Below are 15,091 nucleotides of genomic sequence, written 5' to 3'. Positions count from 1 at the left end.
TTGTTGAGTGTGACCTTTTGCAGACACGAATCCCGAAAGATGCAAAGTTTATCTGCTCAAGAGTTTGTTTCTCTGGCCTCACATCCAGGTGCATTTGGCAGTGAAGCACAGCAATGAGAAGAAGCTGTTTCGCTGCACAGCTTGTGCCTGGGACTTTAGGAAGGAGACGGATCTTCAGCTGCACGTTAAACATAACCATCTGGGCCAAAGGTCGGGCCTCCCGGGAGGTCTCGGTGCAGGTACTGTCCAGCTGTGCCGCGTTACGTTTAACAAATACACGATTACGATGTGAAAAGAATGTCTGATATTTCCCGTTCCTGTGCCACGGATTCATCTTCACGATAACTTGATCTTTGACTGACAGGACTCAAGCCCCGGAAGTGCATCTTCTGCGGGGAGAGCTTTGGAACAGAAGTGGAGCTCCAGTGTCACATCACCACGCACAGCAAGAAGTTCACGTGCCGCTTCTGCGGCAAAGCTTTCCACGCCATCTCACTGCTGGAGAGACACCTGAGAGAAAAGCACTGCGTCTTCGATGGCAGCAACATCACCGGCAATGGAGGCGGCACCGGGAGCAGCGGGAGCCAGAACGGGACGCCTAACGGTTTGGCGCAGACCTCCAAGCGAGGAGGAGGAGGAAGTGGCAACGGAGGAGCAGGAAGCGTGGAGAGAGCGACGGTTGCAGCTGCCGAGCAAGCCGACTTGCAGAACATGCTGCTGAAGAGCGCAGCGGTGGGAGGAGGGTCGAGCCAGGGGGGAGATGCAGCCAACAGCCACGAGGCGAGCGGAGGAGAGGAGGAGCTGGATAATTCAGAGCCCATGTACGCCTGCGATATCTGCGGCGCTGCCTACACCATGGAGTCCCTGCTGCAGAACCACCGACTGCGTGACCACAACATCCGGCCGGGAGAAGACGACGCCGGTAACGATGCTGTCGTACTCTGTCATCGTCAGGAAGCGAGTCCTCTGTGTTGTTATCGTATTTGTGATTATGCGTCTTAATTTTGTACAACAGGTTCTCGAAAGAAGAAGGCGGACTTCATCAAAGGAAACCACAAGTGCAACGTGTGCTCCCGAACCTTCTTCTCTGAGAACGGGCTTCGTGAGCACGCTCAGACGCACCGCGGCCCCGCCAAACACTACATGTGTCCCATCTGTGGCGAGCGCTTCCCCTCTCTGCTGACCCTCACCGAGCACAAGGTACTTCAGACTTGTGACAAGTACTTTCCACTGAACAGCAGGTGCAGCGGTGCAGACACGTTTCTGCGTGTGCGACGTTTTTGCCGTTTTCTCTTTCTGCGCCTAGATTTGCATCCTGACTCGTCTTTGGCTGCTTTGAATTTAGAGCTCGATACTCCTCAGAGAGGCGGTTTGTTACGCAGCCTTCGTCACTTATCAGTGATGCTGATGTTGAGCTTTTATCAAAATGACTTCTTCGTCTGAGGTGTTTTGATGTGTCACGGTCAGTGTTGGGCAAGTTACTTTGAAAAAGTAATTAATTACAGTTACTAGTTACTTCTTCAAAAAAGGGTTACTTACAGCTACTTCTTTGCAGCTGATATAAGATAAACTGAACACAGCTTCAGTTTTCTTGTTAGTAACGGTAACGGCGTTGTAACGATAGGAATAGTGATTAGTTAGGATACTCGTTACTGAAAAAAGCAACGCCGTGTCTTGTAACTGGTCACGGTCGTGTTAATCGTCTGTGCTCCCTCTCTTCAGGTGACCCACAGTAAAAGCTTGGACACGGGAACCTGTCGAATCTGTAAGATGCCCTTGCAGAGTGAAGAGGAGTTCATAGAGCATTGCCAGATGCACCCCGACCTTCGCAACTCCCTCACCGGCTTCCGCTGCGTCGTCTGCATGCAGACGGTCACCTCCACGCTAGAGCTGAAAATCCACGGCACCTTCCACATGCAGAAGATCTCCTCGGGCGCGGCGCTGGCAGGAGCTGCGGTCGGAGGCGGGAATGGAGGACTAGCTGGAGGAAACGGCTCTGCCTCTTCGTCCCCTAATGGGCAGCTGCAGCAGCACAAGCTGTATAAGTGCGCCTTCTGCCTCAAGGAGTTCAAGAACAAAGGCGAGCTGGTGAAGCTGGATGTCAACGGCCTGCCTTACGGCCTCTGTGCTGGGTGCATGAGCAGGTAGGCAGCAATGCTGTGAACAGGGCTGCAGCATGACTCAGCCCTCTGTGGGAAAGAATAATGACTAAAGTCAAGAATGAATGCCTCTCCTGTTTGGAAGCTTTGCCTGGCACAGGGTAACTCGGCACACGTTTATTGGGTGCATTTCTTATGAAAAGTATATGAATATTTGAAATATCTTTCAAAAACCTGCCCAGTTTATTCAGATTTTCTGCTCCAGCTGTCACAAACTGCACAGATACTTCCTAAAACTACCAAAGTTAGTGAAGAAATCCTTTTTGTTTAGCATCAGTTAGAATCACTGAAATCAGCTAAAACAAATCAAATGCTCAAATCACATCAGGGGCACGAACGGCCAGAGTCCCAGCCAGGGAGGAGCCGTCACGCCCGGGGACGCGCAGGCGGAGAAGGCCGCGGCTGGGCTGAGGTGTCCAGAGTGCGGGGTGAAGTTTGAAAGCCTGGAGGACTTGGAGAACCACGTCCAGACGGATCATCCGGAGATCAGTCCTGAAACCAGCGCAGCAGGAAAGAAGGCCGAGGTTTCACCTGCTCCTAAGGTGAGAAACAGTGAGAGGGCACGTTTCCATAAAACCATATAACGGTGTCTGCAAAAGAGAAGGAGGCAGCTACGCACAGAAAGGTCAAATGTATAAAAGCTCTTGGTGTGATCCAGCAGAGTGATAGAGGCCAGTGTTTCCATTTCCAAGGTTGCAAACGACGCTCCTGAACTCTGTGTGTGCACGAGGTTGTGTATAAGTCTGCAGCTTCCACACGTACGTGGGTGTGTGTCAGCTGAGCCCACTGGGTCCTGCGGCTGGGGCGTGCTGACGCATTGTGGGAGCTGTTCGCTCTACTTGATATTGACAGTCAGGCTCCCCGGGACCTGCCGCGTGTCTGTGTGTGACTGAGTGTGTGAGAGTGTGTGTGACTGAGTGTGTGAGAGTGTGTGTGACTGAGTGTGTGAGAGTGTGTGTGACTGAGTGTGTGAGAGTGTGTGTGACTGAGTGTGTGAGAGTGTGTGTACTTGCAAGCGAGCACGTGTGTGTTGAGAGACAGTTCCCAGGGACCCTCTGTCTTACCTGCACTTTTGTTTCTGCTTAGTCTAACAGCACAAAGCAGACAAAGTAGGATTAGAGTGTGTGTGTGTGTGTGTGTGTGTGTGTGTGTGTGTGTAGTCATCCTAGCAGGCTGAAGCAGCAGAGACACAGTGGAAGTGGGGCCTTTGTGTATTTTGTATGTGTTTGTGCATGAGTGATCACTCTGTGCTATGAATGGATAAGCAGAGCCTCCGGTTCCTCTCTCTGTAGCTCCTTCTCTCTCTCCTTTGTCCTTTTTTCCTTCTCTTTCATCGCTTCTTCCCTTCATCTCGTTCGCGTTCACACCCTCCTTTTTTCATTTGCTTCTCTCACTTTCGATCCAGCTTTGGTGTTTGTGTAGCTGCATACCTTCTCTTCCTTTCCCAACCCTCCAAAGACTTGGACTTTCAGTGCAAGAATTTGTGAGGTTGAAATGTCTCATATGTGCAGGGATGACTGCAAGTGCGGAAAAGTGCAGTTTTATTTTTAGCCTTTTCCACTTTTCTCTGGTAGCTTTCACTGCACTAATAATTCTTTCATTCCTGTGCAGTCTGTCTGTGTGTGTCTGATGTGCTAACATGTAAGCCTGTTTCTCATTAGCTTTATTGCACTGACCAGTCTCCTGTGTTCCTTCTGTTATAGAAAAAGACCTACCAGTGTATTAAATGCCAAATGACGTTCGAGACAGAAAGAGAGATCCAGATTCACGTTGCCAATCACATGATCGGTGAGTGAGGTGCTTTTCTTTTCCGTGTGCGTGACTTCAGAGTTTGGTGTGAACCCAGCCATTGTGAATGTGTGATGGCACTCTGGAAGCATGAAAGCACAAGCATGCACTCACATGAACACAGAGGTGAGACAGACGGTGAAACAAAGACCTTTTTGTCTGGTGGGCTGTGAGGAGCAGCCACGACTACAGATCAAACGTTGGAGAATCATCGTAATCTTACAGCTGACTCAAACGTAATACGAGTGTCTAAACCTTTATATGATGATGCAGGTCGCAGGTGATGCTTTTAGGTTTGGACAGGATGACACAAACGAACACGCTGCACAGTAAATCCATGTTTGTCTGAGTTTTTTCATTTAATTCCATTATCATCACAGGGGAGCAAAGGTCGACGGTGTGTGTGTTTAAGACCTGACTCTTTTGTGAGATTCCCGTTTTCTCCCCTTTCTGCTAATTTGCTGCCTTAGCATCTCTGTCGTCATGGAGATTAACGAGGTGGACCTGTGGGTTGATCTGCAGCCCCTCGCCAGACCTGAGTGTGTGTGTGTGGCGTCTGGAGAAGAGAGGCTCCAAACATCAGCACAGCTGGAATAACTTTTACTTCACTCCCTAGTGTGTGGCCCCGCCCCCACTTGCTATCAAACACCTGCCACAGCTGCAGCGTCCGTGTTTTCTTTCTTTTTTTTGGCCTGTCCCGTTTGGCTCTTTTGCATCAGAATTGTTGTCTAAAGGCAAAGAAAGATGCCCAACGGATTTACTTTACCAAACTGACCATCCCAGCCTTGCCGTAATGGTCCATTTGATTCACCTTTTATTGTTTATTTTATTTTCACTTACTGAATACGGGACAGACTTGACTGGGGGAAAGAAGGGGAGAAAGAAAGAGGGAAAGAGAAACAGCTGAGAAGAGGGACGGGGGAGAAGGGCAAAAGACAAAAACCAACAGAACGGGCAGAGAAAAAAAAACATCTATCGATCACCTGGATCACCTGCTGAGAAAGAAAAAAGAAAGCAAGCAGAAGAGAACAAGAGTAATAGAATAAACAACATCACAATGATATATGGGAATATGACAGTAAATACTAAATGTTAAACATTATTGTGCAGCACATAAGATCAACAGAACACAGTGTGCTTTGAGGTAGGAGCCAAAAAGGGTGTAGTTTGTGGGTGTGATCACCCGTGTGTACACCTGTGAGCATGGACACGCTTGTTTTTAAAGGTTCCTTCATGTAATGATCTGCTAGAGGGTGTGGGGGGGCCACAGCCCCGTCCTCCAGGGCGTGAAGCAGGTATGGAGGAAGCGTCCGTGTCTTCTACCTGCCGTCCGTCTTCTTCGCTCTTCACCACATGACCGTTATCCTGGCCCTCCTCCTCCTCCCCCGTGTTCCTCTCTCGTTCCCCCCTCACCTCCTCACCTTTGTCCTTCACCCAGTGCTCGCCACTTTCCTCCGCCTTGATCTTCCACTCAGTCTGACGTCTAACTCGTCGTTCTCTCTGCAGCGTAGGCACGCACACATCCCTGCACAGTGGTGGCAGTTTTGGGTTAATTAACGTGCTAATTGTGTGAAAACCTAGCGCAGATTAATTATGAAATTGAGGCAGATTATTTTTAAGAGCTTGCCCAGTTCCTCTTACATTTCCCGCAGCCCTTTCCTCCCCCACTCTTCAACGAAGATCTTATTTAGTCTGAAAGCGCCGATGAAAAGAAAATGAGCAGATGCTCCGTTTCACGCATCGTCTTCCTCGTCTCCACCGCAGATCGTTTCCTTCTCTCGGTCGCCGCGGCACTAACGAGTTTACAGTAATAAATGAAACGGAGATGAATGCAGGTGGTGAGTGGCCAGAGCTGCTCGGCTGTAACGTGTTGATGTAAAAGGATTGTTCCCTCTGTTAAAGTGTCTACATTTTCCTTCATCACACAGGTTCGTGTCACTTTGTTTCCTGTCGTCCCCGCTCAGTGTGTCACAGGTGGGACGTTTCGAGTTTAAGTTGTGCTGTTTGAATGTTGTGAGTTTATGGCCTGACGCTCTGATTCTGACGGCTACGCTCGTGCACGTGCTCAGCCTGTGGACGTGCACGATTAGGGGGCAGCAGCGACTGACTGTGTCACTTGGTGAGTGTTAGCGCCTGTTCAACGGTCGTATCAGACGCCCTCGATAATCAGCTCTCACATTCAGGAACTCCGACACTTGTAAGTGCGCTCGCCTCAGATTGTCACGCAGCTCGGCCGCCTCAGTCTGCTGCACGTCTGCGTGTCACAGAAACACAAGTCCAACAATGTAACGTCCGAGTGAAACTGTGATTCAGTGTTTTTACGTTGACAGTTCTGACTGCTTGAAGGGAGGAGGCCAGCTCCTACCGGCTAACTCAGTCCAGTAATGTGATTGTCACATCGCTCCGTGGGTAATACACGGTGCACCCCACGGTCCTGTTAATTACGCTGTCAGGAAGAGAAAGAGACACAACACACAGGCAGACAGAGGGTCAACGTGGGAAGTCTAGAGAGGAATCCCTGCAGCTCCGAGGAAAATATTTACAAGCAGGAACGTGCCGCTCGTGTTTGGGCCCAAAAACAGCTCAGGTGACATATTTACCCCTCACTTTACTGAAAAACAACACTGGTGCTTAAGGTAGGGCTGCTCAATTAATCGAATTTTAATCTCGATCACGATCTGGGCTTTCAACGATCATTAAAAATGACTGAGCCGATTATTAGCCCCTCCCTCGTGCTTTACTCTCGCGCTGCTCCGTGTGGCAAATCGAGCGCACCTCTCTGCGTTTCGAACATACGTCACAACAATAAGAGGACCCGAGGGAAGCTTGGAAAGCTCAGCAGAAGTTATTTGGAGAGGAGAGTGACTGCTGTTGGTTGTAAAGAGGTAAAAAAACTTGAGTGGTGTGGAAACATTATGGGTTCAGTCAGACGTGGATCAAGTAGACACAGTGTGTAAACTTTGCTACAGTGTAGCTGCACCACAGAGCAACACTGCAAAGCTCACTAAACACAGATGTTTACATTTTTCATTTATTTCTTATACTGCAAACATTTGCACTGTTATCAGTATTTGTCAAAAAATAATATAAAATAGTGCAATCTTTAAAGTCATTATTCAACACATTGTTATTGTTAAATAAATATCATCAAATAATCGAGATGATGACGTCACCCGATGACGTCCAGATGAACAGAATCAGTTTATTTTGTTGCTACAAAATCTTTCCTTCATTTCATTAAAAACACTTTTTCACATTAAGACGTTTTTAGACAGATTCAGGAAACATGTCGGTGTTCATCTCGTCGTGCCCATCAGGTCAGAGAAAGATTATTGATTATATTAGAACAGATCTATATCGGGTTATGTTCTCTGGTTTTTACAAAGAGCTTTCAAAGACGAGTTTTTTGATGTCGACTCGACGGCGGGTTGTTTCTAAATGACTGGTTTAAAGGCGGGTCTTCATAAAGACATCACCGGATTATTCACGTACATTAGTAATGATGCTAAACCTGAGATCACTGCCACATGCCGGCCTGCCTGCAACACTTAATATTACAGCTCTCAGCCCAAACGTTCAGCTTCACTGTGATGGTGCAGTCACGCCCTGTGTGTGTTCGCGCCAGCCTCGGCTCTTGCACTGCACAACGTTAATTAAAACACCATGTGGTCAGTGCCCTGCTCTGGAGGCAGAGCGGGAGGGAGGAGGAAACAGAGGCGCTCTAGGAGGGAAGGAGAGATCATTCAAGAAGGATGCAGGGGGCTAAAAGAAATGAACAGTTTAATTTCCTTCCATCCTGGTTTTACTGAATCCGTGCGGACTCTTACGAGGTGTCCTCGTGCAGTAGCACGATGGTTTCTGCCGCACGATGATGTTATTATTTACTGATACGACTCATCTGAAAACCAAGAGGAAATTGTGAGCAGATATCTAGTTTACAGCGAGGAAACGTGACAGGGATCGGCCCTGTGGCTGCTCGCATGAGCATTACAGCAACGCTGCATTAACCTGCGAGGCCGGCTGTAAGGCTGGACCAGTGAAAGTGCTTTATGCAGCTACTCAACACAGAATAATAGTGTGGTGGAGTGGAAATGCCCACACTTCACACTGTTTAAAGACACACATGGACACATTCACACACAGCCTCAGTCCATCTCCCACACACTGAGGAGCGATGGAGAGAAAGAAATTGAGCTATCCATTTCTGCCTCTGGTACAAAGCTGCCATTGGAGACTGTTGTGTGTGTGAGACAGCAGCCTAAGGGCCAGGACACTATATACTAAAGAAAGCAAAGAATAATGTGTTTACATCTGGTTTAATAATTAACATTGGACAATCTGTGCGTTTTATATAACCGAGGACAGACTGTTCAATCGTCTTTGAGATGAGAACCGGCACGGCCTCCGTCTCTGTAACGTGCTCCTGCAAGACTACAAACGTCTGCTGTTGCAGGTTTTTCATGCACAGTAAGGGCAGATCCCACCTGTGTGTGTGTGTGTGTGTGTGTGTGTGTGTGTGATCACAGAGCAGTGTGTGTGCAGCTTTTCTAGTCTCCAATATTTCTGAGCAGGTGGAGAGGAGACGAGCACGTAAAAGTATGTTCTTGTGTTTCGGACACGCGAGGAGACGACACGAGGGGGTTAGGACAAGATGACGAAAAACCCAGATAGAGGGAGGCAGAGCTCAGAGTGGTGGAGGAGCTGAAACGGAGGAATAATCTCTGCGCTGACAGGAGGCCTGTTTATTCTGTTCGATGAGCCCGTTCTGCTCCGAGCCACCAAGACCAAGAGCGACATCGGAGCAGCTCCTCTAATGTGTGGCTCACTCGCTTGTCTTCGTCTTTCTGTCGCCTCCTCTGCCTCCTTCTCATTGTGTGTGTGTGTGTGTGTGTGTGTGTGTGTGTGTGTGTGTGTGTGTGTGCAAATCCATTTTGTTTTCACAGAATAAAGGAGCATACACTTGTTGTCCCCGTTTTGTGGTTTAGAGCAGACCGCTCATTTTGAAATGATGTATTATACCTTTAAAAGACCCCTCCCTACACACACACACACACACACACACACACACAGAGACACACACACACACAGAGACACACACACACACACACAGAGACACACACAGAGACACACACGCACACACACACAGAGACACACACTCACACACACACACACACACACACACACACACACAGAGACACACACTCACACACACACACACACTCACACACACAGAGACACACACAGAGACACACAGAGACACACACACGCATGCACGCACGCGCGTGTAAATAAGGTCCTTGACAGCGTGTTCTGAGTGTTGCATGCAGCCACTAATGCTTTACTAATCACCTCAGTCTAGATTTCACAGCATGAGGCCTCACTTTCTCAGACACACACACAGACACACACACACAGACAGGGCACACACACACGCAGCATGTTGTCAGCCCTTTCCATTGGTACTAATCAGGGACCAGTCTCCAATTAGCATACTGGTTATAATGCTCACTTTGATGCAGCTAAGTGTCCTTGCTGTCTTCGTCTCAGACCTTTGTCTTCCTCGACTCGCCTGCATCAGTTTGTTCCTGTGCATCTCTGTAGGTCAGCTTTAAGCCTTAGCTACGCTCCCGTGTCATATTTACTGGAGGCGATCAGAGCGTTAAAAGTATCTGACAGATTTCCTCACATCAGTCTGCAGCAGCTGTTCTGAAAGAGTTTCAGTGTCGCTGATGTTTTCTGTGGGACGATGAGGTTCACTCAGTATTTGTTGATGACAGCGAGCTCCTTTACCTTTAACACTGCGTTTGCCTCCTCCCCACACGCTGCACGTTCACAGTACAGATAACTAATTGTGCCCATTCTCTCCTCATCCCCACCTGCCAAACGGATGGCCTGTAGAAGAGCCCGCCTGTCGGCAAGGTTTGTCCCCTTTCTGTCTCCCACTATGAGCAAGGCAGCATTACGCTGTCCCACTGCCTGCCCATCATCATGAACATTTTACTGCTTTTGAACATACAGACTAGTATCAGTATTCATGAGCTTTTTTCTTGTGTTACTGAGTTCAGGGGTAGAACACAGTCACAGTGCATGATGTGGAAAATAAAGGTGCAGCGCAGGAGTCAGTGTGCGTAATAACACAGTGAGGCTGAATCTTTGCATAGTTACCTCACCTCAGATCTTCATTCACCCCAATCCCCACTGCTAGCTGCATGCTTCATTGTCCTCCCTACCTCATACACACCACGCGCACACACACAGATGCCTTGGAGGTATCGAGTGGCCACTCACCTGGATCTAAGTGTTCCCTGTGGAGTGCGGTGGCTAATGATGTGTCCTCAGCATGAGCTTTACTTACCTATTTACATCAATGCACCATAATAACTGCAGCTCCCCTTATTTACATCCTTTACATTTCTGATGAACTTTGTAGCTGGTCAGATGCACACGTGGCCATCGCTGCCCCTGCAACAGCATCTTAAAGCTCCCTGAATGAAGCTGGGCACATTTCAGTTAAAGCACCAGCGCGCTCACCTTTTAAATTTGATGGTGACTTTGGGTGAAGACCATAAATAGTTTATGAAGCCCTGTGTGAACCAGGGCATTAAATAATACTGGCTTGCTTTTATTTTCTACCTGGAGGTTGCATTTATTTGGCATTTCAAACCTGCATTCAACCTGTCTGTTAGCCTGCAGTCAAATCTGCGACGCGCTTGACTAGTAATGTCTAAGCAGCCGTCCCACGGGCTGCGGCTGAGCCGATGTGTGTCTGTACAAACATTTCTAAGCCCCCCCCCCTTTAACACCAGTGTGCAGACACACACACACCTATCTGTACGTGTGTGTGTGGTGCTGCGCGGGTCTGGTGTGGTTACTTTGTGTCACTGAAGACTTAATGAGGCGAGTAAGAAGCTTTTAGAGTCAATGGAGGTGGATAATGTGGTTGAGGGCTCACTCGTGTGTGTGTGTGTGTGTGTGTGAGCGTCTTTGCCACAGGCTAGCAGCGTTGCTGTTCTCTTCTGCCCTGCTGCACCTGCACTAATAAGATGCAGACTGCTCCGGCTGCTGTCGTTGCTGAATAACCAGCATCTGAGCTGAAGAAAGTGCATCGCTGTGTGCTCAGTGAGGAGGCGTCCAAACTCATCTTGGAGTTTCACACATGCTAAATCCTGATTTGGACGTTGTTACTTCTTTTCGCGCCTTGAAGGAAGCGGACGGCCTGTCAGAGGAAAAACGGTCTCGTTGTCTGGCTTGTGATCAGTTGTATCACCAACGACGAGAGTTGGTGCTGTGAAGTAGTAAAAGCTACTTAAACTCCTTCACTCCAGGTGTGTGTGAGCAAACTGCTCACACACACCTGGCCCTCTGCCGTCAGTAGAGCTGCTATAACACCGTTAATACTGCTTTTACTGCTTAAACACAGCTTCTAGTTTACAAACACGTGAGCGTCATGTTGGAATATTTATGTCTAAGTGAATGTAGGACAGGATAAAGCGGCTGTTTCACAGAATTTGACCAAGGAGTTGGTTTATCTCGAGATTACATGAAAGAAATGAAACAGCAAACGCCGAGCAGCATGTCGCTCTTCATCGTGGTGGCATCAACATAGGGACAGATGACAGAAACCCCTCCTCCTGCCTTCAGTTCCTCCTCCATCCATCCTTCCCTACATCCCTTCCTCCCTTCCTCCCTCACCACCTGGAGCCAGTGAGCTGTGACACCAGAGGGAGGAAGGGAGTGATGATGAAGGGACAAGGGAACGAAGAGCGGGAGAGAGCGAGGGGACCGCAGAGGGCTGGATGAAGGTGGATGGGAGGAGAGACGAACCGAGTGTTAGTTTTGACCAAATCAGATTCTTTCATTTGTGGATTTAGTTTATTTAAAATGTGCGTTTTTACGTAACAGTCACAACTTCCTGGCCGTAAGCTAACGTGTTGCTAGCGTGCAGTTTTATCTACTCAGTCGCACATTTCCTCTAACTGCTCTGACTCTGTTACAGTGACACGTTTGCTCTTTGTTAGCGCCCATAACCTGCCACTGTCGCTTTTATTGACTGCATGAATACGTCGACAGGATTGTTGGTGTATTTCTGCGTGTGTGTGAGTGTTCTGGAGGCTGGGAGCACAGCCGTCCCCTGGAGAGCTCATTTTGTCGTCTTCTCGCTTGATTTACCTTCTTCTTCTTCTGCTGTTTATTACCAGTCATTACAAGCTGTTTGGAAACCTAATAGGACACACTGACAAATAGTCTGGGAGAGACCCAACCAGGATAGCTATCACAACACAAAATAATGAGTGTGTGTGCTCTGCTCGCGAGGATATGTGTATATGCAGCTTCAGCTTTCTTACCTCACATATAGAAGTTTCCTGCTTTGCATGGGCGACGTCTCTCTCACCGTGTGCTGCATCTGTGGCTGAGCACAGGCTGATGTACAGCATCTCTACCTGCAGCCCCCTTTACATCCCCCCCCTCTTTTTCCTTCTCAAGCTGTCCAGGTGTGGCTGCACCAGCTGCTAAAGACAACAGGACCATTTTACACACACACACACACACACACACACACACACACACACACACACACACACACACACACACACCGTGCTGGCTAATTGTCACAAGACAAACAAGGCGCTTTGCCTTTATGCGCTTCATAAACAGAGGCCAAGCAACAATTAACTCCCTGCTTAATTCACTAACTATTCTGAATTCATTTTCTCCTGTGACAGGCACATCTGTCACAGCTGGTAGCGACTGAGTGTGCGTTTGCTAGGCCTGTGCAGTAATGCAATAAGGTTTAGCCTTTAAATGGGCTGCACTGAGGAGGCTTTACTACAGCGTGCGGCGTGCAGCACGACGACGCCGTGCTCGGTGTACGACAGAGACGCAGACTGTGTGAACTTCAGTCATGTTTATTGGTGATGTTTCCTTTTCAAGCCCGTCTGGGGGGCTGACCTGTCTGCTGTTTAAAACATGACCTGAGTGAATAAAGATATTCTTGTACAGTTACACTCAGATTGTTGCTGTTTTCAGGACTGATGGGTTTCTGATCCTCAGCCTATTTTGACCCCATCAGCGGCACTTACATGTTTCAGGAATATATTAGGATAAACTGCTTGTGATCCACGCAGAACGGTTGAAAAACAATTTACAGAAACATCTACAGAGCTGTCGAAAGTCCAGTGGTGGATTATCAGATGGATAATATAATCTAGCTCGTTATTTTCCTGTTGTTTTACACATGTAACTTCTCACATTGTCACACTTTGGGGTTGAGAAGGACACACAGATGTTAGCGCCTCCTTTTCTTCTCTAAGAAAAACATTTGTGTTTTTTGTGTTTAGTCCATCTGGGTTTGAAGTGTGGAAATCTAACAAATCGTGTGAGAACTTCTCAGGATGTAAATTTGTACAGACGAATGAGTTTGAGACTAGAGATCATCACTATGTTCTCCTGGGCTGCTCTTGAACCTGATGACGATACCTTGATGGCTGTTCCTCTGCAAACACATCGCAGTCACCCTGTAGTCATGGAGATGATATTTCTACCTGAAACAGTGGAAATAAGGCAACAGTTCGTTGGTTCGTCCCTGAATCTAAAAACAAAACACGTTTCATTTAAATCTATACAGAATAAAAAGTAGCACTGTGCTAAATATAGAACAAAACTGAAAGAAGCATCATGTAATGGCACAAGAAGGAGAGCACAGCAGAGTGTGAGAGCACAAACTGCCACAGTGACAAAAATAGTGGTGATTAAAGATCAATAAAGTGAGATTCGTACTGATGGAACACCGCAGGAGAGGAAACGTGCAGGTGCAGACACAGAAACTGCAGAAGACTTGGAGGCAACGCAGATCAATATGAAATGAAATGTAGAGAAGGTGGAGGCGTGGAAGGGTGGATGACTAAAGCCGGAGACGCGAGCAGAGAGACGGAGAGGATGAGAGCGGTTTCTGGCAGAGTTTGGCTCACACTCGGTCGTCTTGCCGAGCAGCTGGACTTCATTAGTGGCTGGTGTTAATTACTGGGACTGTACACGCATGCACACACTCACTCACTCACACACACACACACACACACACACACACACACACACACACACACACACACACACACACACACACACAGCCTGCGATTCAGGGTCACCTTGCTCGCCTTGTTTGAACCAGCAGAGATAGAGGAGGATGGTGCCAGACAGACACACACACACAGACACACAGACACACACACACACACACACACAGACACACACACACACACGTGTCAGTCCACTGTGGGAGTTTCGTATGTTATTAATGCAGCTGCATTGTAAGCAGCTGATAGATGTAGTTTTGCTGTAGTTGACTCCGTCTGTGGTTGTACTGCATGCTTCTGTACTGAGGTAGTCGTAGCACAGCTACGATTGTGGAGAAAAGCACGCGAGTCGAGGTTGATGACACCGGGTATCTTCATGTAGCTGCAAAAACCACTGTTACAAGATTTACGTTTAATTTTTAATACTAATATTTTCCAAATATGTCACAAATGGTTTATTTAAAAACTGAGAATTTAGTCTGCTCATATATTTTACTAAACTTCTAAGTGCATCATGGAGCAGCTGATCTCCTGACAGTGTTACAGGTCAAACAAATGTTTAGTTATCAGCATGGGCGTGCCAAAAACTACAATTCCCTGAACGGCCACTCGGGGTTGGGTCCATGCACTCCTGTGAAGAAGTCCATAGAAGCTAAGATGCTAAGTATCAGTCAGGTGCTTTTAATCAATGCACTTAATTAAGTGACCATCAGTAAATGGGACATTCAAGTATGTGTTAACTCAGGTCCATAGTCCCATCAGCCCGGGGCCAGCCTGCCCAGTGCTCAGAGAAAGTTCACCACAGTGCCGTTATCAAAAGAATGAACACGTGCGGCTTATTTGGAAGCAAAGCCTCTTATCTCTAGAAGAAGATGGCGGCACAGCTCGGGTTTGCAAAGCTGCATTTGAACAAACCACGAGACCTCTGAGAAAACCGGACACGGCACGTTATACCGACCGTAAAGCGTGCTAGTGTGGTGAACTCTCAGAGTAATCTAGAGTCGAATGTGAGGCCAGCTGAAGCCTGGATGCAACTGCAGGACAGAATATTACAAACATGTGGAGGTGTTGCAG

At 47.9% G+C, this 15,091-nt stretch overlaps 1 protein-coding gene across 4 annotated transcripts in view; it reads left to right on the top strand.

Annotated features, from left to right (window-relative positions):
• The window catches only part of znf423 (zinc finger protein 423), a 130,718-nt gene that overhangs the window by 66,337 nt on the left and 49,290 nt on the right, over positions 1-15,091 (top strand). For 2 of the 4 annotated variants that reach the window (XM_085461087.1, XM_085461085.1), the window contains exons 13-19: positions 89-239; positions 365-922; positions 1,016-1,200; positions 1,723-2,144; positions 2,488-2,701; positions 3,863-3,947; positions 9,846-9,866. In XM_085461087.1, the coding sequence (XP_085317213.1) occupies positions 89-239; positions 365-922; positions 1,016-1,200; positions 1,723-2,144; positions 2,488-2,701; positions 3,863-3,947; positions 9,846-9,866 (1,636 nt within the window). The remainder of the gene's footprint in view (positions 1-88; positions 240-364; positions 923-1,015; positions 1,201-1,722; positions 2,145-2,487; positions 2,702-3,862; positions 3,948-9,845; positions 9,867-15,091) is intronic. The other 2 variants (XM_085461088.1, XM_085461086.1) reach the window with 1 other exon arrangement.

The sequence above is a fragment of the Copadichromis virginalis genome, linkage group LG7 (assembly GCF_057382275.1).
Source record: "Copadichromis virginalis isolate Kocher_CV1m ecotype Utaka linkage group LG7, C_Virginalis_male_GT1.1, whole genome shotgun sequence".
In the NCBI taxonomy this organism is placed as follows: domain Eukaryota; kingdom Metazoa; phylum Chordata; class Actinopteri; order Cichliformes; family Cichlidae; genus Copadichromis; species Copadichromis virginalis.
This window is presented reverse-complemented; position numbering and strand designations above follow the sequence as displayed.